Below are 22,012 nucleotides of genomic sequence, written 5' to 3'. Positions count from 1 at the left end.
TTATATTAGTTATTTCAAAGGTTTAAATTGTTAGGCCATCTGCAGAAACTATAGGGACTCCTGTAATTGGCAAGAAAAGCTTTGCAGATGACATTTCATTTTAACTGAGGAAGTTGATTGACTACTAAACCAACTTCTACTTAGAAGAATAATTCTTTCTTTCTGCACAATAGGTTATCTATATATGAAAAGAGACAATGAACAAAAACCTCTCTGTAATCAGAATTCATAACAAGCAAACTATAGAAATATTAGCTTCCCTCCTTTCATGTATTTTAAATAATTTTGAACAGCGCTGTTGTGGCTTTTGTTTTTAAAATGAAAATAAAAATGACTGAAACACGTAATTCCCAGGTGACCTTTCCTTCTAGGGAGCTCTCCAGTGAAGAGATCTTATTACACCAACCCTCCTCCTGCAGAAATCTGTCAGTAGCTGAGGAGCAGAAAATAGGCTTTGCTTTCAGACTGTAAGGGAGGAACAACCAAACTAGACTCGGCTGGCTCTCTGCTCTACGCTTGCAAAAGAAGCCTGAAAACTAAAAGGACACTGAGGCTGATCAAAGTGGTTTCATGAAACAGCAGATGGTCTTTACCTTGTCCAACTTTCATGAGGATCTTCATGGTTTTTGTCTGGCACACCCCTCCCTCCTGGTTATTCAGGCCCTCCAAAGACCCATTTGATGTTGCTGATTAAAAAAAAAAATAAAATAAATAAAATAAAAACAAAATCAGGAAATCAACAGGCAAAGTAATGTGAACATGAGCATCTGAAAGCAGAAATCTTTCAGTCTACAGAGATCTGTCCTTCTTGCTCAGGCTGACCTATGGAAAGTTGTGAAATGTTGAAAGCCAAAGGAATGAATACATCGGTAAGCTGTACAATACATACAAATGGAGGAATGTGTTATCAAGGTTTCAAATTTACCCAGCAAGTTTTTTTCTGCACACAATTGACTGACTGACTTGGACGAAAACACAGCACCTGCTAAAAGTTAATGCAGTCAGCTGAAAGGGAAGCCCTGGCAGTCTCAAAGGAGCAAAGCATTGGAAATTCACCCTGTTGGTGTTTTTTTTTTCAACAATATCTTTATAATCACCACATTACACCTGCTTCCTCTATTACAAATCTCCTGCTGGAAGAAGCGAAGGCATACAAAAGACCCAGGTGAAAGCTGAGATTCTGCACTGATTGGAAAACCATTTAATATTTGAAAGTACAATCTCACTTTTCTCAGCATTGAGGAGCCTTCCTTGTTGGGGGCAGGCTGGTGGGGAGACACACACTCTCTTCTCACAAAAACCTTCCAGCTCATGCGAACAAGCGGGTGTTTTCCCTTGTATTTATATTGTTCTCTCTTATCTCCACACTTGCTGGGACCGCACACCCCCGCATAATCCTGTCACTACAAGCTGACGTGTGTGCAAAACACAGCTTCCGGGGTTTGAGTCACCGCCACCACCACCCCAACGAGGGCTGCACATCTTGTCAGCTGCCAGAAAACCCTTTGGCAGCTCCTGGACACTGGGCACCACTGCCATTACAAGCCATGCCAAGCCTCATCTGCCACCAGTGTGTGCTAATGCCCAGCCATGATGCTGGCACAGCAGGCCTCAGTGGGGTGGCTCCAAGGAGGCTGGGTCAGACTCACACAATGGGGACACCTCACATGAGCCAGGCAGGGAAACAGCCTGTCAGTGACCCCCACCAGCAGGTCCCAAACACATGTGTTCTCCTGTACTCTTGTCATTTCTTGGACCTATGTATGCAAGGCCCCAAATGCACAAGCAAGCAGACACATGCTCACACACTGACACCAGGCCACCAACTGGAGAAAACAAATGGAAAACGAGAGACCAGAGCTCGCTGTGGTTCTGGCAAACAGCTTAAGCAGCACTTTTCTACGTGTGCCTCCCTCTTTTCAGCTAGGGATCTGATTCAACAAGGGCTTCACACTGCTCAGATCTTTGTTTTTAATTCTTGCTCCTTCTCTTTCTGCTTCCTTGGGGATTTTCTTTCAAATGGAGGCAACGTATATTTCCTTATTCCTTCACAATGTCTTCCTAGCCCCATGGCAATATTTTTCTTGCTCTAATCTTCTCTCTAGCTGTAAAGATATAAACCCCATACTGCTGAACCCTGCTTCCTAGCCTTTGATCTACTTCTTGGTTTTGTTCCACTCCTGCCTCTTTTGTGACTAACTCACATTACAGCCACCATACAAACTTCCCAAACCATGCTTTCTTCTCCTAAAATTCCTGTTTCCCTGTATACAGGCCTTCCCAGTTCCTGCTCTTATCTCCCCCTCCTCACCCCCCCCCCCCCCTTCCTCCCCTTGCCTTCAAATCATGGCAAGGGAAGTAAGTGAAACTACTGATTTTTTCAGACTTGGGAAGACTTCTAAAATATAAAATAGCACAATGAGTAATTTAAGATAAAAACAGATCTGAAATGTGCCACTGTATTGCCAGGCTCAGAAAATAATGGAGACATATAGTTTTGTTTTCTTTTGTTTTTTTTCCAGAGGGAAAAAAAAAATCAATACTAAGAACCAGTTCTGGACATAAATCAAATGTGTCTTTGCTGAAAGTGTTTTTTATGACCTATTTGCCAATGTACCAGAGCACAAGGACAAGGGAAAAAAACAGTAAATAGAAATACCAAAGCTGAGCATCAACTGAAAGTACAACTAATAAACACTGACTTTGTCTTCCTTTTTTGTAATTCTTCGTTTGCTTTTTAATCTAGGCTATGGGGGTTCACAGCTCTTTAACCACCTTCTACTTGATTTTAATTGAATAGAGTGCTGCTTCTTCTGAACATCAATGCCTTTTTATTCTTTAAAGGCCTATCCATTTAACCTACAGAGCAGGAGATCTCAATAAGATGCAGAGGATGCAGTCTGACCTCAGTACAGAATAAGAAAGTAAGACAGCAAAAAGAATGCAAAATTACTTCAAATACAGTCTCCAAATGAGAGAGACCAAACATACAATGAGTCTGGTTGTGTGCTTGTGAGAGTTCAATCTGCCTCACTTGCTTGCTAAAAGAATGCTTTCATAGCTTTGATGTCAGATGAATGAATTTGCAGAAGTATTCGCTTTTTCCACAGTTCTTCAAGGGATTTTCTGAAAGCCTATGTTATAGCTCAGAGTAGAGAGCGCTACATCCTGAGGAACAGAGAATTTTCAAAGAGGAGTATTTCAGTGACAAAGCAAAGTTTCCATCTCAGCTTCTCCCTGTAATTAAACCGACAATTACCCAAGGCCACTAGAGGAAATTATTTTTCAAAATTCATTAAGACTATCGAAATATAACCTCACATATCCCTAGCGTACCAGGAAGAATGTGGGTAGTTTTAAACACATACTTCTAAGCTTTGAAAAGTGACACAGAGAGGGAGAAGTAATCTGGGACATCAGAGAAAACAGTTTCATACTGCTAATACCCCTTGACAGTATAGTGCGCAGAAGTCAAACAAGGGAACAAGTACAAAATATTCCTCAAATGCTTGCCACTGTCTTTTTATATTGATCTTCAAGTGAAAATTATACTTGCTACCATCCAAACGCCTCCATTACACCCAGACTTCTGCAGGAAAGTAACGCTGTACCTGAATCTCTGCTTATACTGATGTGATATTAAAAAAAGAGAAAGAAAAAAGTGTCTGCGATACAGATTTGGGTATGAACACAGAAACATAACACAAGATCCTTATGTTATGTTAGGAGGGAAAGGCTACTTTCCAATTGTTTACACAATCAAATTTTAGAACCCCCTTGCAGTTTATTTTTACATACATGTGTATAAATAAAAGAGCATTTTTTTAACTTTTAGGTCCAAATATGGATATATTTAGAGAAATTTACTCAAATATACATGACCTTGTGCTAAGACTAGATACTACTTAAATGTTAACATTAATAAGAATGATTAATAATTACTATGAAGTTTCTCATGACTATTAAATTTTCTCATTTATATTGTATTTTATATTAATACAAAAACTGAAGGAAAATTAATACATAGGAAACTAAAACTAAGTATTAGTAACAAAATTTTTTATCGGTTGATGGATAGGTACCTCTGATTTTCTGAGAACTGTTCTGTTCCATTGGTGTCGAATGCAAAACTAATCACTGTCAAAAGCACAATACTTTACTCTTATTTACAGTCTAACCACACCTACAAATAAATCCATGTAATTGCCCTAAAATATCTACTAATTTTAAGAATTTTTGACAAAATCATAAGTTTTAGTTGATATTTTTTCATTAGTAAGTAAAAAATGATGTTTGAGATCTACATAAACCCCTTGTATTTGCATTTCTTGAATACAACTGCAACTGTCATTTTGTAAGGAATACAAGTTTAGGCTTTCAACTATAAGAAAAAATGAATTCATATGAAATTATGGCTAAGAGTCTGCCGACGCAGTCTTACTTTGGAAAAGAAACTATACATTTTCTGTTTCATGAAGCACTTCCTTAATATATCATCTCATTTAACACAAGCAGAAATAAATTTACTTGGACCAAAGAATTTCATGCCAGCTCTGCTTTCCCTTCTTTGAAATACATATATAATACATGCATATATATATATATACACATTTGTTGTTAAGAAAGGAACTCATGTAAATCAATGACTGATGTTTTACATTCATTTGCTTTTAAAACTTCACAAGCTCTGTTTGTTGTATGAAATGCATTAGTCATAAATGCAGGGGCAGAGAATCAGTGAGCAAAACAGAATCAGCTGACAAGAATAGTTCCTGGCTATGATTCTTGTACAGTCCCCGTGGAGAGGAAGTAATATTACATTTTAATACGTCTTCATTTGATTGTTATTACACTGCCTCCCAGGAGGCTAAGCCACTGCACGGATCTTGGCTGTTTTCGACCTATCGGGTTGGTAACATTGCTCTAATCAGATGGAGAATTAAGCTGCTGGATTTGTGCCTGTATAGCTTTTCATTCACTAAGAGATTAGTAATGAAGGCACAGTAACAAAAATTCATCCTCCCTCACTCTTAAAAATACAGATTACAAAATTAAAAAACACCATCACAATTACTTAACAGGAAACACCAGTAAACTAAAACCTCAACCACTTAATTCTGTCGCAATTATCTGTACTTCTATGCTTTAGGATAGTGAAAAACATTACCCACTTGCCAAATTAAATGTCACATCCTTTAAACCAAGACAACTTCATAACACATGTATTTCTGCACCTTGGATATGAAATGAATGTGCCTGAGGAGGGAAATTTGGACTGTCATACATAATTTGTGAAAATTATACAAACCTTAAGCCACAGACTATAGGAAAGAATAAGTGATCTCAGCTTGTGGGTTAGGGCAAAACTGGTTTAATGTGTGTGGACAACATAAGCCATTCAGCAGTGCATCAAAATAAGAAATAATTGTTGCTAGTGTGGATCTGTTAAGAGGGAAGGAGAGAATTACAGGTTTCTTTGAATTAGATCAGTACTGTTTTAATAGTAGTGACTGTCAGCATCTTTTATCTTAGATTCTCCTTAAAGTCAGCATCAGAAAATACGTTTCTCAAAAGCAGAGCTAAATAAAACGTAAAAACTCTATCCATTTACACTTGTTCACAGCTGTGCTGTTTCCGTGCTTAGAATGGAAAAAGCCTACATGTTGCAGGAACAAAAAGTCACAAAAAGCTTTAGGATCCTACAGCAGTAAGAAGTTATTCTTAATACAAAGCTGTACTTGATCTAATGTGCAGTCACAGGATTTTTAAGAACATGTGAAGCTTTTGAGGTTGTTTTTTTTTTTTTTTTTTTTAATTGTATTAAGTAATAATACACTATTTTGGCCAGGCATCATGTATTCATGCTCTGACTGCTTTCATCTGCTTTCAGTACTTTTAATGACTTTCTTAGTAAAGCACAGAATAAATAATTCTTCTTTCCCATAAATTATCTAAATTTATGGGACAGGTTTAAGAACACAAGAAATCACACACTGAGAAACCACAAATCACAGATCACAACACAGAGATTGTTTCTAGACTAGCCAGGGATGAAGAACAAGGCAGCTGAGGTAATAGAGTGTTTTAATTAAAAGAAATTAATTTTTTTTTTCTTTCTTTCTCTTTTCACTTAGTAGCAATGCCAGATTTGCACAGAGATCTGAGACATCCATAAAAAAAATTGCTCAGGCCACTCACCAAAGAACAGGTAGTTTGGAAAATACATGGTGTTGGAAGAGCTGCATAAAGTTTGAAAAGAAAAGATAGATAAATATACAAATTTAAACTACTAGTAACTAACGGTCTACCCTTGTTTCTAGTTACAAATGTTCAGACTGACAATGAAACCTTCATTTTTTGCTTTAGAATGACTCCCAGTATGTAAATACGAGCGGTCTCAAACATGGACAGTAAGCGGTAACAATTCAATGCATTATGAACAGTTGCACAGACTATTGTCAGCATGTTGCCTACGTTCCTATCTACAGGCTGGAGACTTCTTTTATTTAACTATTTGTGCCTGAAAAACACGATTGCATCCTACCTTTACTAGTGATCTTACAGCAACAAAAGAGAAGACCTTTAAATAAATTAAAAAACAAAACAAAACAACAACAACAACAACAACAAAAAACAAAAGAAAAACCTAGCTGGATTTGCTCAATTAATATTTTCTACTATAGGATACCAAAACAATCATTAAACGTCTATAAATAAAATACACTTTACCAGTTATCTTTCATTATATTTTATCAACTCTGTTTTTAGTTTGTCCTACTTGCAAAGTCAAAGTGGCAGCAGAATTTCATGAGGACTTTCTCAACCTAAAGATCATCCAGAAACTCCCACTGGTTCAATTTTATTCTATATATTTTTTTCAAATTAACATACAATTTCTCTTAAATTAAATATTATGGAGTGTTCTAAATACTCTTGCAGCCAGCCTTTTTTCCCACTCTCCACATGAGGCAAAACTGCTACATGAATGAAGGACAAGAAGAATTTTCCCTTCTTTTTTCACATCTCATCATTTCTTAAATTATGTCCTATGTTGCATCTCTCCAAATTGCTACCTAAAATGGATCCACAAACTGTACTCAGCACAGCAAGTAAGCAGCAATGCCCACCTCATTCAAACTAAAGCCAGAACAAAATGAAGTAAAATAAAAAACAGGCCTCTTCTTGCCTGTAAGAAGGCAAAGGCTCCACAGTGGAATTCTGTGATTCACTTCCCTAACCACTACTCTGAAATGTATCTTGTCCAAATGCAAATGGTGTGACTGGTGGTAATTTAAATGGACTTGTGGATAATAGGGTTTTCTATAAAATTTTCCCTAAAATTCTTTACTCATATTCATATGACAAGAGCGGGGTAGATTTTTTTACTGTTTAATTCTTTGAGGGTGCAGTGTAGGGGACACAACCAAGACAAAGCCAATAGGTCTGTACTGTACAATGTACTTTAAAATGCCTTTATATTTACCTTGTAAATGACAACTGTTTAATTACAGGAACACCTCTGGAAATCTGTAGATTCTCCTTACTGAGTCTCACATTGCCTGACTGAAAAAAGAACACCCAAATATCAAAGAATTAAGTACAAAATAAGGAGAGAGTATTTGCACAGTTTCCCTCCTTTCCTATACTCAGAATGATTCTATTAATTCCATGTGGACATGGCATCACACAACAAGAGTACAGGTACAGCAAGAATACAATCCTTTCGTTTCATTTTTTAAACAAAGACTTTCCATTAAGGGAAAAAGAGACAATGAGCAACTTGTACCAAAGAAGCCGTGAGCTCTAACTGGTTTCTGCTGCCTATCATTTTAAAAACAGCACCACATTATCTCTTGGTTAAGGAACACCACAACTTACGCGTACTAAACTGTACACTATATGCTGCATTATTATCCAATACAGAAAGTCACAGCATCCACCCATCCACAACAAAAGCCTACTTGCTTCACTGTCTCTTTTCTTTCAGAAAGACTTACAGATGATGAAAAAAAACAAAAGCATCTCAACATTGTACCACTACGAATGACAATTTGTCTTTCATTACAGCTAAGCATTTCTAAAAGTATTTCAGTTGTACATTTCACATACTCTGAGAAATGTTTTCAGATAATGATCTACTGTACACATGGTTGATTCTAGTTTACATAAACAAATTATATATTTGTGAGCACTGAAGAAATTGTGGCAGATGTAAGCCCACTAATTATGATATATTCAGTGTATATCAGAATGTATACATCTAAAACAGATTACTAGCTAGTTAATTTCACAAGCCATAAGCAGTGTTTTTTATATAGTTTATTATCCTAGCACACTGCCGGCAAAAGGCTCTCAAGGATGAGAATACCTTCTCACTACCACAGTGAGCTCTGCTTCAGCTGAACAGAACTAACACAATTAGCTACCATTCAGGTTACACTGATTGTCACTAATTACAAATGGCCTTGCACGAAACAAAATCAGAGGGTTTAATATTAAATGAGGATCTATATTCTACATCATATGAACTCATAATTACTCTTCGAAGATGCTCATCTGCCTTGAAAATCTCACATTTCTGTTTGCAGTACTTGGATAAGAAAGGGTTATAGTGAAGGTTCATATTAAATAAATAAGAAACCTCTTGCTCGTTCTACTGTCACTAATTGCATGCAATGATATTAATGACCCAGTAATTGCTATACGAGTAGCACTGAAGTGGAAAACATCATTCTGAGGCAGAGTTCATCTCTAGGTGGTAGGACTTCACCACTGACTGAGTTAATGCCAAGTGACAGTTCAGAATATAACACTATAGATGAGAAAATGCATCGGTCTCATGGTTATAACAGTTTAGATGGACATGACGTTATTTGCTTTGACCACACAGAGTCCAGCAGTAACCCCAATAAAATGCCACAGTCAGAGTTTGCCCTATAGATGAACCTCATTCCTTTCAGGGGAGATGCTCTGTACTATAACAATCTAGAGCAATTTTCCACATGTTTGCTCCAATAAAAGAATACCTTCATCTCCCACTTTTACATCAAGCACAACAAAAGTGTGCTTTATTGCAAAACACAAAAAGCTATTTACATCATCTAACTATCCTTCAGCAACACAGAGTTTGGCACCTCAGTACTGAGATCAATTATGATACTATTGGATGACTGCACACTTGGCAAAGATGATCAGAAGTTAAGCAATGTTTTGATTGCTGCATGATTGTTTCTGCATAGAACTTTTAAAAAACTTCTGAGTAACTTAATGAGGGAACATTGCTGAAAAAAGCAATATGAATTTTCAAGGTGCTACAGGATATTCAGTCCTTTTTTTTCTTTCTTTCTTTTCTTTTCTTTTCTTTTCTTTTCTTTTCTTTTCTTTTCTTTTCTTTTCTTTTCTTTTCTTTTCTTTTCTTTTCTTTTCTTTTCTTTTCTTTTCTTTTCTTCTCTTCTCTTCTCTTCTCTTCTCTTCTCTTCCCTTCCCTTCCCTTCCCTTCCCTTCCCTTCCCTTCCCTTCCCTTCCCTTCCCTTCCCTTCCCTTCCCTTCCCTTCCCTTCCCTTCCCTTCCCTTCCCTTCCCTTCCCTTCCCTTCCCTTCCCTTCCCTTCCCTTCCCTTCCCTTCCCTTCCCTTCCCTTCCCTTCCCTTCCCTTCCCTTCCCTTCCCTTCCCTTCACAAGCCAGCAATGCATCCATGCAGCAAAGATGGCCAACAACCCCTTAAGACTGCACTAGGCAGAGTGCTGTTATTAGGTCTACGGAGGTGATCCCTTGCATGTGTTCAATCCTGTTGAGACATCTGGAGAGCTGCAGTTAGTCCTGGGCTTCCCTCTGTAGAAAGGATAGAATGTTGCAGAGAGAATCCAGCAAGTGCCGGTAGAGATGATGAAGGGACTGAAGAAGAGGGTGAGGACCCAGGACTGTTCAGCCTGAAGAAAGGAAGGCTCAAGGGGATCTTATACATGTGTGTATGTGTTGTGGAGAGTACGAAAGAAAGACTGAGGCTGCTTTCAGTAGTGTCAGAAAAAGAGGCAGTGGGCACAAACTGAAATACAGGGAATGAATGCTGTTTAAATTTAAGAAACTGTGAGCGTGACTGAGCACTCAAACAGGTTGTCCCAGCAGGCTCCAGAGTCTCCATCATTGGACATGATCCTGGGCAGCCTGCTGTAGCTGATCCTGCTTGGGGAGATGCCATTCAAATTCAACCATTCTGTGATTCTGTGAACTGCACTATAGCAGTCTAATGCATTTACTTTCTAACATGGAATATTTGAAAAACAATTCCTTCTCAGTTTTCTGGCAGGATTCAGTTTCAAAGTTGTTTCTCTTACAGAACATCAGTGAGCATAAAGACAAGTCTGCTGCTGCAGTTTAGTTATTTTTTTCTGTCATCTAATCAACAAATTCTGCTAACAAAGGCTTGAACATGCTTTTAAAACCAGGCTTATCAGCTTAGTAAGAAACTGTTCTCCAAGAACTACTAAGACAACCTGAAGCTTAATCCTGGTTTTACTCACAAAAAATATTTGCATGATTTCTTTGGGATTGAAAAAAAAACAACTGGAAGACTGCCCTTTAGGGCTCAGTCCTATAATTAGACTTATCAGAAATTAATCCTGAAATACTCTTCCTCCAAAGTTTCCAGGATTGAGTAAAATCAGGAAAGAAAATATAAACTGACATTTAGCCCTGTTTTCAGCCATTTCCATCCTGTGCTTTGGCTAATGCAATTCTCAGACAAAAATACATTTCCCATCAGTTCAACTATGTAAAGAGGGAAACGATCTCAAATATTTAAAATCAGTTTCATTAAAGCCTTAATAAATGCTTACACTTTCTTGGTCTTTTATTTCAGTAATTAAAATACTGTAACATAGATATGTTATAAGCAACAGCATACAAGAAAGACTGATCACCCTACTTTGGCAGAAACATGCTCATCACCTAACTTAAGTGAAAGTTAAATGAGTTTCAGTATGCTGGTGTATTTCTTAGTTTCAGTTCAGAGTACTTTCCTCATAGCATTGTGTATTTCCCCACAATACATTCCCACTATTTAAATAGTTACTTATAGTCTGAATATAAAGCATATAAACTACATGTTCATCCCTACCCTCTCCTGCTGCAGATAGTCCTATCAAAGATACATACGTAAATGTAAAAATATATACAACTGTTGAAGACCAGGGCTTAAGTTGTTTTTTTGCAAAGTACTGTAATACTATGTGTACTATACATACACATAAAGACTTTTAAGTGAGAATATTGTGCTTTTCTTTGTGCTTTTCTTTGTTAATGTACTGTATTTTCAGTATGTATAAATTGTTTATAGGGAACTAATACAGTCAGCAAAGTAACTAAAAATATTAAACAGCCTCCTATGAAATTTTAAATCCTGTTTAATTCTTGAGTATTTCCTGAATAATTCTTTCTTCCTCACAAATAATTATTCTTCATTTTCGTCTGATTCCATATCTGTTCAGAATACCTGGGGGATGTGGAGGAAGGATAAATGTATTTTTTCACAACATACCATCAATTAACAAACTGAGCATTCCCATCTTTCAATTCCCTCCCTAAGGAATAAAGAAATAATAACAGATTTTCTGCTCAACTATCTCTGTCTACTTTAAAGGAGATAAACGGTCAGTATTGCCTAGGTAATGGCACTAAATATGACCAAAGTCCATCAATCTAAAATTGCCTTATTCTCTTACAAGAAGATCTGTGTGGTCTGGGACAAAACCCCAGAGGGCCATGATTCCATTAATCCTGTAGGTCTTAGACACTGTTAGAAATCTGAAGCTGCACAGACACTGATTTTCTTCTCCAATAATATTATTTGTATGAGCTGTATTTATATTTAATTCAACAAGAGCTAAGTGGCATTGCTGATATATCCCTTAAAAGACTCTCAGCAAAGTCAGCGACTGACCTCTGGATATCATTTTACACTAAGGAATCATTTATCTAATTTGCTGAAGGAGAAGGAGAGAAAGGAAAGAAAAAAATGATCTTTGTGCAACTGAAATCAGGGTGGCTATTATCACACAGGCTTTCCTTAATACTAACAGCCCCACCAAAAAATAAATAACATTTGACTGCTGAGCTGTACTGTCTTTTTTAAAAAAACATCTGTAATATCTGTGTTGCAAAAGAAATCAAATTGAAATTTTGATACTGTTTTTGTCCCAGTTTCAGCTAGTTGAGAATTAACCTCAAAACAAAGGAAAATCTACTGTTTTCTTTAGGGTAGCTCTTGCTGGATGTTTGCAGCAATGGGAATGAAGACTGAATCCTATCTCAAAGAGGTGTCAGAATGTCCAGCCAGGCAGATTAGCTGGTGTTTGGTCAGAATACTAAAATAGCATTTTAATGTAAATCTATTTGGCCATGCAAAGACATTTATTCTTCCCAACTGGGCTGTATTTCAGGGTGCAATCTATATTGTCCTTTAATGTGTTCTTCCTCAGACAGTTATTGCCCTTTAATTGTAACAGAATGACAAAGTGAAAACATAAAAGCTTTGTGAATTTTTAAATCCAGCTAATGCTAAAGTTTCAGAACAACTGTTTCCATTTTAAAAGCCACCAGACTATTACAAGAATTTATCCAAAACAAAGCACTGCTAGGCAGTATAACTCTTTACATCAGTCAGAGGTTGAATGCATATATTTTTTAATTTAAGCCAGAGGCCATTTATGTATGTGGGTCATTTGAAAAAAAAATTGACAAAAAAACATTTAAGGAAAGCTGTATATCGCATTTTGCCAATGTCAAAGCCAATGAACATCACTAGCTCAGCAAGCTTGGCTAATGAGGTTGCAGGCAGAGCAAGCACTTTAGAGAAACCTTTTGCAGGACCATTCTGCAGCCCCTCCCTGAACCCCAAATATTCTTCACTGACCAAAAAATCCACAATTTCAGTAAACAAATTTTGAGCAGGTAAAATTTCATTTTAAGCAATGTATGACTTTTTTTACACTGACGGTGCTGGCATATGCCCTCATTTTACATAGAAGAGATGAAGTGAGAAGAGGATGCGCTTGCTTGGCCAAACTATCTCAGAAGCGTGACAGTGGTCTGAAGGCAAGTGGCAGCACAGCACACCTTTCCCTCAGGCTATGCAGCTTCTTGCAGGGTTCCCTGAGGCACTCCATCATTGCAAACTCAGCATACTGCAGCTCTCCCCATGCCCTCTGACTAAAGGCAAAGTTTGTCAGGAAGAGATCAGGACAATTCCCATTCACCATAACAAAACATCTTTGGCACAGTGCATATGCCTGTACTGCTCTACCACATCTCCTACCCAGAGAAGAAATGGTGTAGCTGAGTGGTACCAAAGCAATTACACGATAACCCAAACACTTGCAGAGCCATCTCCTACAATCAAGGAAGTCCCTATTCGTTCTGAGCAATCCACACAGCAGAAAACTATAATTCGTTCCTAAAGCATGCAAAAACATAAAAGGACTTTCTGATGCAAACATTAGAATTTCAAATCTACGTCCCCTTGTTCCGCTTAACTTTGCCCTTTGCACAGGTATTTATGTTGTTTGGCATGGTGTATCTTCATGCATTTGATTAAGGATTTCCTTAGAGACTTATGATATGTTGGCTAAATGGTTGAATATTTTAAGATAATCTAGCATTAATATATCCATGATCTCAAGGGCATTTGACCTTCTGCTGAAAAGAGATCAGGTAGCAATTGGAAAATGAATCTATTAGTTTCCCAAGAACCAAAAACTGATGATGGTAAAGAAGTGAAAAGCAAGGACATTCTGTTACATCACTTATTCCCTTACACAATACTATTCAGTATCATCTTTCTAAGTACTACAATTCACAGAATTAACTCTTTGAATCCTGGAACTTGCATACTGAGGAGTATATTGACCGGCTGTTGTTGCAAGAAATTGATAAGATTTAGCTTATTTTGGGACTAAAATACCATAAAATATGAAAAGAAGTATCAGAAACTTACAATCATTTCCACTTAAAAAAAAAAAAAAGAAAAAAGTGAAATGGGGAATGAGAAAAGCTACATCTTTTATGTGCTTAGACCCAGGGAAGAAGTGAGTAGGAAAGTTCTACTATATCTGTCATGAACACATCTAAGTGATATAAAAATTATGGCTTGAGGAATTCATGTACAATCACATTTCCCTAAAGGTACAGAGGGTTCAGGAAGCTTCTTTATCCTGTGTTATAACTCCTCTGCTTTGTTACTTAGAGGCTCCCAAAATGACTAACACCTTAATCTAAATAAAGATTTTACTGTGTAATACAGCTTCACAAACCACATATAATTAGCTTAAAAAAAAAAAAAAGAAAAAACAACAACAACAAAAAACATACCATGGTTTCAAATAATGGCAAGATGATAAGGATACATGACAATGCAGAGAATTTAAGGGCTGACAGCAGCATGCCTGCATAAGCAGCACAAGACATAGCCACAGCGCTGAACCAATGCTAGACTCAGTAAACTGGCATCTCAGGCTGTTTGATGCCCCTTACTCAGGGGAATACAAGATCCAAGAATCCCTCAAAATCAAAAGCTGGCATATAAAATGCACTGATGTGTTCGCTTCAAAGCAATCCTGCTCACCTCGAAATACTCAAAACATCAACAACAAAACCAACAAAATTCCCAAACAAACAGAAAGGAAAGAGAAGAAAGAGGAGCAATTGTTTGTGCTTCTGAGTCAGTGGGAGGGAGATGGGGTGCACTTCTCATTCGGGTCTGAGCACACCTGGTGATTTACAGGTCTGGTAATAGGGATTTACACAAATGATTTATGGGCCAATTTGCGTACATGATTAAGATGCATTGTATTACTTAAAAAAATGACAGTAAGCAACCTGACTACCAGAACTTGTATCTGACAAGGCTGCATGTACTAGGTCATAAGCTTTTGAACACAAACTGTTGAAATGCTGTCTAGCCCTATTGTCTCTGTAGTATCCTAGCCGAGACAAAGCCCAGCTTCCTGCCCCTCTTCATGGATTTGAGGCCATTTTGATTACGTTGTTTTCTTCCACGAAAGAAAAAAAAAAGCCCATTTTTAGTTTAAGGATGGTTGGATTAACATGGCTTTTTTTTTTTCAACCTATTAAAATGTATATGTATTCTGCTTCAGATGAATTAGTATGCTAGCAATACATGATAAATCAGTCATTTGTTTATGCCAGATTGGGCAAGGAAGGTAATATTCTAAGGCAGTCCAGTATTATTGCAAGGCCAGTGTGACTTTTGAGGCATTAGACTGAAGTCTCAGCAAGTTCTATCAACCAAACTATCGCTTCAGAAAGCGCAACATCTATTATGTCTTATTGCTGTAATGAAATAATTATACAAAATTAATGAAAATGAGTCGTACTTGATAATTCTGTGGGTACATGACATGGATAAGACAGAACTGACAGTGTGACAGGAAGCCCTGTTTGTGCCCACAGTTTTCAAGAAATAACCATAACAGTGCATTCACTCCATTATAGCTGGTCTGTTGTGAGTTTTCTAAAAACTAGAACTCAATAATGTATTTCACCATCAAAACCAACGATTTGAGAATGGTCATTTTTATGCTGCACATTCTCTGTGGCATTTCAGACAACTATCTCTCAGCATCTAATCTTATTCCAGTAAATCTCACTGGATTTCAGTGGGAACTTTGACAAAGCTAAATGCTATGTAAGTAGCATCAGGTTTTTAGATACCCCCTGACTAAATTGAATTAAGTGACCGCTTTTGCTTAAAAAGCAAGCGGTGTATTACATATCTCCCACAATTGTTATTTAGTAAAATATGTTATTCTATATATATTAAATACCATGAATTCTTACTTAGTATCTGTGACATACAACTTGTATTCTACATAATGACACAGCATGTTCTGTTATGGCTGTAACTAGAATTAATTCATATTTAAAGCATTTCCATTTCCATTTTTAAAATACTTACTTATAGCACTGGTAAAATTACCGATAATTTAAACTAAGAAATTAAGAAACATATAATGTTGCAGATATTACATGAAATAGTTACCAGCCTATTTGAACAATCCAATTTCAAGAAAATGGGAGAAATAAGACATACCAGTAGGTGACTTCATTGTAAATGCAGATCAGCCAATGCATAGAATCACAGGAAGGCTTAGCTTGGAAAAGACCTCAAAAACCAACCAGCTCTCTGCCATGGGCAGGGTTGCCTTTCGCCAGATCAGAATGCCCAGGTCCCCATTCAATCTGGCCTTGAACACCTCCAGGGATGGGGAATCCACAGTTTCTCAGGGCAACCTGCTCCAGTGCCTCACCACCCTCTGAATAAAGAATTTCTACCTAACACATAACTAAATCTCCCCTCTTCTGGCTTGTACTATCACTATAAGACCACATAAAAAGTCTCTCTCCAGCTTTGTAAGTCCTTCTCAAGTAACTGGAAGGCTGCAAAGAGATGTCCTGGAAGCCCCCTCTGCTCACAAGAGAGGTGCTCCAGCCCTCTAATGATCTTTCTGGCTCTTCTCTGGACTTGCTCCAACAGATCCACATCATTCTTGTGCTGGAGGCCCTAGGCCCAGGAGCACAGACTTTGTCCAGCTCTTACTAACTAGTTAGTGATCTTTGCTCAAAACTTCAAAAGTCCTCATAGGTCTAAACTAAATCTTCAGGCCACACAATATTACAATGACAAAAACTAAACTAATGCAAACTGTTGTTGTACTACTGAAGTCTCAATTTATCTGGTCTGTTAACACATTAAAGTTATCTGCAATCACAAAAGTAATTTGAATCACAAAATTTAGTGGTTACTCCAGATTAGCTTTAAGGCATAAATCCTCGATTAGTTTGAAACTCTCACAAAGCTGAAATTGTTGGAAAACAGGCTTGTGTCATGCAAATTCTTTTAACAAATCTAAGACAATACAACAGGAGGAAACTCATGCTGCATCTGGGTTTTGCCCAAGAACACTCCTAGCTACAGAATGGTCACAGTAGGTAAGTATGCAGATACAATCCTACCTTTTGGGGAAATTTTACTGACAAAATTGGCAATCAACATGGCCAAAATTTGTTTCCCAGGAGAATCCCCGTACCACTTGGAACAAAAGCCAAGCATCTCTTCTAGGATACCTCAGCTCACAATGGTTGGGCAACCCTACTCTACATCTGGCATAAAAGCACCCAAGGGAAAGGCCAGTAGCATGGCATACTATCAGAGCTGCACTGAGGAAACACATCACATCACAATTTAACTGCACACAACCTTTCAGTGTGAATACAGGACATGATATTGTGCGCAAAAGGAGAAACTCTTTGCAGGCATAGAAGTACAGTCTGATTTGATTTGCTCAAATCAAGGAAAAAAGAGACAGAGGCCCTATGAAAATCAGCAATAACATCAAAACACATTGCCAAGAAAATATTTTCAGGTAAAAAAAATACAAACCCATTCAGAGTCTTCTTGGTTTGCTTATAGCAAATGAGACAAAACACAAAGGAACAAACAATGATATTATAAAGAATGAACAACTGTTATTTTGAACTTACATATGACGTAATAATCTTTGTTCTTCTGAAATTCCAGGCCCCAGAGATTAGGGCTGAATTCTTGAAATTTGATGGTAAACTTAACATCTTGATCTGGCTTGGCACAGTTGAGTAGAGGTGTATTGTCCTTTCTAATAGCACAGCTATCTGCTTGGTCTTTATCAACCATGTAGACCTTATAATATTCATACTGGCCAACAGTTTTAGAGTCCACCTTTGGGCATATAATATCCAGTTTGTCTCCTATCTGTGGATATAGTACCAATCCTTGTCCAGGAAGGAATCTAAAAAGAGAAAAAGAAAAAAAAGAGGAAAGAAAAAAAAGGAAAACATGAAACACTTGACAAAATCTCATTCAGAAAAGTAGCAATTAAAATGGACAGAAAGGAACAAATACACAGTTTCCAAAACCAAAATGACAGTGTAAACAAACTACATCTTAATAGTCTGGGCCTGACTCAATATCAGCAAGATGTTTAGTTAGATCTTTGAAATTAAGAAAGATTGATTGAGTTTTATAGCCAAAGTTCCCTGTTTTGGGAACTCTAGAAGGTTCTGTATCTCAGGCAGGCACCACAGTTTCTTCCACATTTGGCCATTTGCAGCAGCCATTGCAATATATGAGAGGCTACAATCCTGTCTTTCCACGTTAGTAACATTTCTACGATTCTTGCACATATTTTGCTAATTTTGGATATGGGAGAATGACAAGAATGATTGCTCATTTGGAGCAGCCATGTGGGAAAGGAAGCAACTTAGACTTTCAGACTTAACATATTGAAACGTTGATTAATGTTACTGGTATAGCACAAAAGAACATCAGTCACTCATCAGGATGATTTTTACAGATCTAGGATGGACTGGAGATCTATTCAAGCCAAGGACAGCACATGCTTCTAATAAAACACTCTTTCAAGATAGTGTGATTGCTACACTACAGTGATTTCTTTGTAAACTCATCATTATATTTATCTTTTTTTTTTTCTTTTTTTTTTTTTTCTCCTTGTGCTATAAATGAAACACGGGTGTGCTTTTGCCTTTGTATACATGGAGACTTCTCACTTAGACTGGCAGAAAGCTTTAGTGTTTGGGGTCAGACTTGATATTTTATCTTTCTCATCGTTATTAGTTACCCGGCAAATACTCACTACTTCTTCACTAATGAAAAATATAAATAATTACGTATAGTACTGTTTTATCCATAAGATAAGAAGCCTCCTTCTCACAAGTACAAAAGCCACAGCAGGTTTGTTTGTTCATTTCTTTTCTCCTCAAGATATATTTGCTCCAATTAAGGCCAGGAAGCACAGTTTTAGAACTACAGCCAATGATACAATGTCTTCTAACGCACAGACCTAAAAGTCTGACTTTCTTTCCTCTTTCTCCTGTCTGCCAGCCTTTTCCAAAGAGCTTCCTTAATGGGGAATCGGCCTGAAAAACTGACTGAAACAATTGCTGCCTAATGAACACCCTTCTGCAAGAGCTAGCGCTAAACAGCACACACAGTAAATCTAGCTTATTCACAGGCAGCCTTCCTGGAAACTTATTAGAATATTAAGGCTCAGGAACAAAACTGTAGGCGTAGATTACTCCCAGCCTTTTGCTTTGCTAAAGGAGCCCACCAGCAAGCAGCACTACTGGAAGAGAACCTACAAAATGAGGAAAAAAAGGAGGATGCAATGCTCCAAATTTCAAACACATCATTTGCAACTGCTTGCTTCCATACAATGAGAGTTTATGATCTGTGCTAATTGAGTAGGATTATTCTCACTCACAAAGCCTGTGTAAGAATTATATTTGTTGTGAAGCAGCAAGTAGAAGGACAAAGACATGTAATTACAGATTTAGGGGAAAAGAACAATGAAATGTTGTGGCAAGAAGAGAGACTGTTGATGCATAAATCACTGTGCTCCTTTGTGTCGGGCAGTGTAATTTCTAGACTATAGAAACCAGGCTTGGCCACGGCTATGCAAATAGAGGTACAGTGGAGACAGGACGAAGCTGCACCGCCTCCTTCAGTTCCCAGACACAACATAGGAATGCAGTGACTACCATATCCCTGAAACTGAAATGGCACCAGAAGTGCAAAGGTGGAAATACATCCTCCTTGGAGTTGCCAGCCCTGTGAGGAGCTACCAAGGGAGTGTCTGGCTCTGCAAGGGCACATCAGAAATGCGGAAAGAACTCCGCAGCAGGCAATGTTTCCAGGAGAGTAGCACGGATTCTGACTCAGCCCTTCCTGTGGGAACAATTCTGACCAGGCAAAGGCAAAGCAACAACATTTCTGGGCTCACCCAGGTCACTGACAACTGTTATCATCTTGTCTGACCACAGCCCAAACTAATGCTGCAGGAGATGAACATTACCCCTGTTTCTCTCCACCTGCAAGCTGGGACAAATGCAATCCTCCTGCCGTAGTTCTTCATATCATGTAAACGTTTAAGGTTTTTCAGGGAAGACCTTTTGCTTTTTAATTGACTAATTTAGATTTGAGTGCTTAATAAATGCAAAATTCATAAGGTTAGAAACATGCACCTATCTGTCAATATCAATAAAATGACCTAAAAACTACTGTCAAAGAACAAAAAAAGCTAAAATCTAACCTTGAATTTCATATATATAGATTTGTATAATCAACTAGCAGCAATGTATATTCTCCATGAAAATTCTGACAGGTTCAGGGATAGCAGGCAAGCAATTCTCAGAAACAGCTAGCAGACAGAAAGCACATTCATGTACCTTGGTTAAGCAGCCAGGAATTGCCCCATAAAAAGCAAAGGGCAAAACCACCCCCAGCAGACAGCTAAAGCACATTTTACAAGAGCTTTAACCCAGGAACTCGTTAGACTTTATGGCAGGAGAATACTTTCACTATGCGCCTGCAGTCTGTACAGTTTTAGCATTAAACTCGGTAAATCTGCTTCCACTTCAGTTTCTCAACTTTTAGGATCTAACGTTGATAGGATTAGGAAAGAAAAAAGGCTGAAAATGAAAGGATTAATCTGAGAACTTGATCATACTGCATTTTTTTTTTCGACAGCTTGTAGTTTTGACTGCGCTCTTTACAAGAAAGATAGTTTTGCTATCCTTAGTATAACTCAGTAAAACTAGTTTTACTTTCCTTACTTCCTTACAAAAATAAAGCACAAATGTGGATGGAGAGAATAAAAAAGCTTCACCTCATTCATTTCAGTTTGACCACAACAACTCAGTGACCGCTCCTAACCAGACAGCATTGCTACCCCTCTGTTTGCATAGTACTTGAACTACTGTATTTTCACAAAGACTTAAAGTAAATTATTTGCTGGATAACAAGCTTTTCCTGAAACTACTTAATGACAAGGAACAAGATTAAGACAACTACTTTATGGTACTACTTTAACAACTTTACATCTCAGAAAAAAAGAGGGGGAAGGGAAAGTTATATATTAATTATACATATATTACATATTAATTATATATATATAATTATATATATATACTTGGCCTTGGTAGAGGCTAATAAGAACTTCAGTGAGGCTGAATTTATCCTAAATCTTTATTTCTGCAAGTGCTGGCGTAGCCTTAAGCATTCTAGGATCTAAACATACTTGTAGGGCTGCATCTGTAAAAAATAGAGTTGATAAATTGGGTTTACATTTGAAGTGGGCATGCGCAGTCAGTAACTAAAAAAACTTTTTTTTTTTTTTTTTTAATCCAAACAGAAATACATTAAGGATGGATCAAGAGGTTTCCAGAGTCCTGCGGATGACACTCAGCGAGGCTGCGTTACATCCATGGTTGCTTAGGATACTTACATGGCTCTCTGAGCAGTCGGGAGCAGTGACAGCGCCAGAGCCATTGCTTTCTGTAAAAAGCTAACTTCCTAACTTTCTGCTTCTCAAATATAAATTCTCATTACTGGGATGTTACATACCAATGTAGGTTCCTGTACCCTAACAGAAACTTTGAAAAAAAAAAAAAAACTCAGCTAGTTTCCTGAGTCATTTGTTCTAGTAGCCAGATAAAATGACAGGGGCATTTGAACAATCTTACCCACAATTAATAATAATAGCATTTTCTGTGAGAAAGCACAGGAAAGTAAATGAAATACAGTAAAAATGCTGTATGATGAAATTAATCCACTTTCTGTCTGGCAGTTTTGGATACAGAGGGCATTTTTGCTGGCAGACCCAAATTGGTGTATTGTGGATGACACATGACATCTGTGCAAAGCCCATGGATGTGAAACCCTCCCACACACATCCAGCTAGTCATGAGCTTAGCAAAAAACAGCAAAATACAGAGTTCTCAAAGCTTTTTAAAAATAAGTTTTTCTTAACTCAAAAAATCACATGCCACAGGAATCAGGAAAAAATAGAAGAAAAAAAGAAGGAGTGGTCTCTTCCTCACTCCCACCAGTGCTATAGTAATTTTCAGCACTACACTTTTTTTAAGGTCCCACAGTTCCTGGGCAT

At 37.6% G+C, this 22,012-nt stretch overlaps 1 protein-coding gene across 1 annotated transcript in view; it reads right to left on the bottom strand.

Annotated features, from left to right (window-relative positions):
• The window catches only part of EFNB2 (ephrin B2), a 45,395-nt gene that overhangs the window by 5,644 nt on the left and 17,739 nt on the right, over positions 1 to 22,012 (bottom strand). Inside the window, exons 2-3 of the mRNA XM_031613707.2 lie at positions 17,556 to 17,839; positions 594 to 686 (exon numbers count right to left, since the gene is read on the bottom strand). Coding sequence (XP_031469567.1) covers positions 594 to 686; positions 17,556 to 17,839 — 377 coding nt within the window. The remainder of the gene's footprint in view (positions 1 to 593; positions 687 to 17,555; positions 17,840 to 22,012) is intronic.

The sequence above is a fragment of the Phasianus colchicus genome, chromosome 1 (genome assembly GCF_987193195.1).
Source record: "Phasianus colchicus chromosome 1, bPhaCol1.hap1.1, whole genome shotgun sequence".
NCBI lineage: Eukaryota > Metazoa > Chordata > Aves > Galliformes > Phasianidae > Phasianus > Phasianus colchicus.
This window is presented reverse-complemented; position numbering and strand designations above follow the sequence as displayed.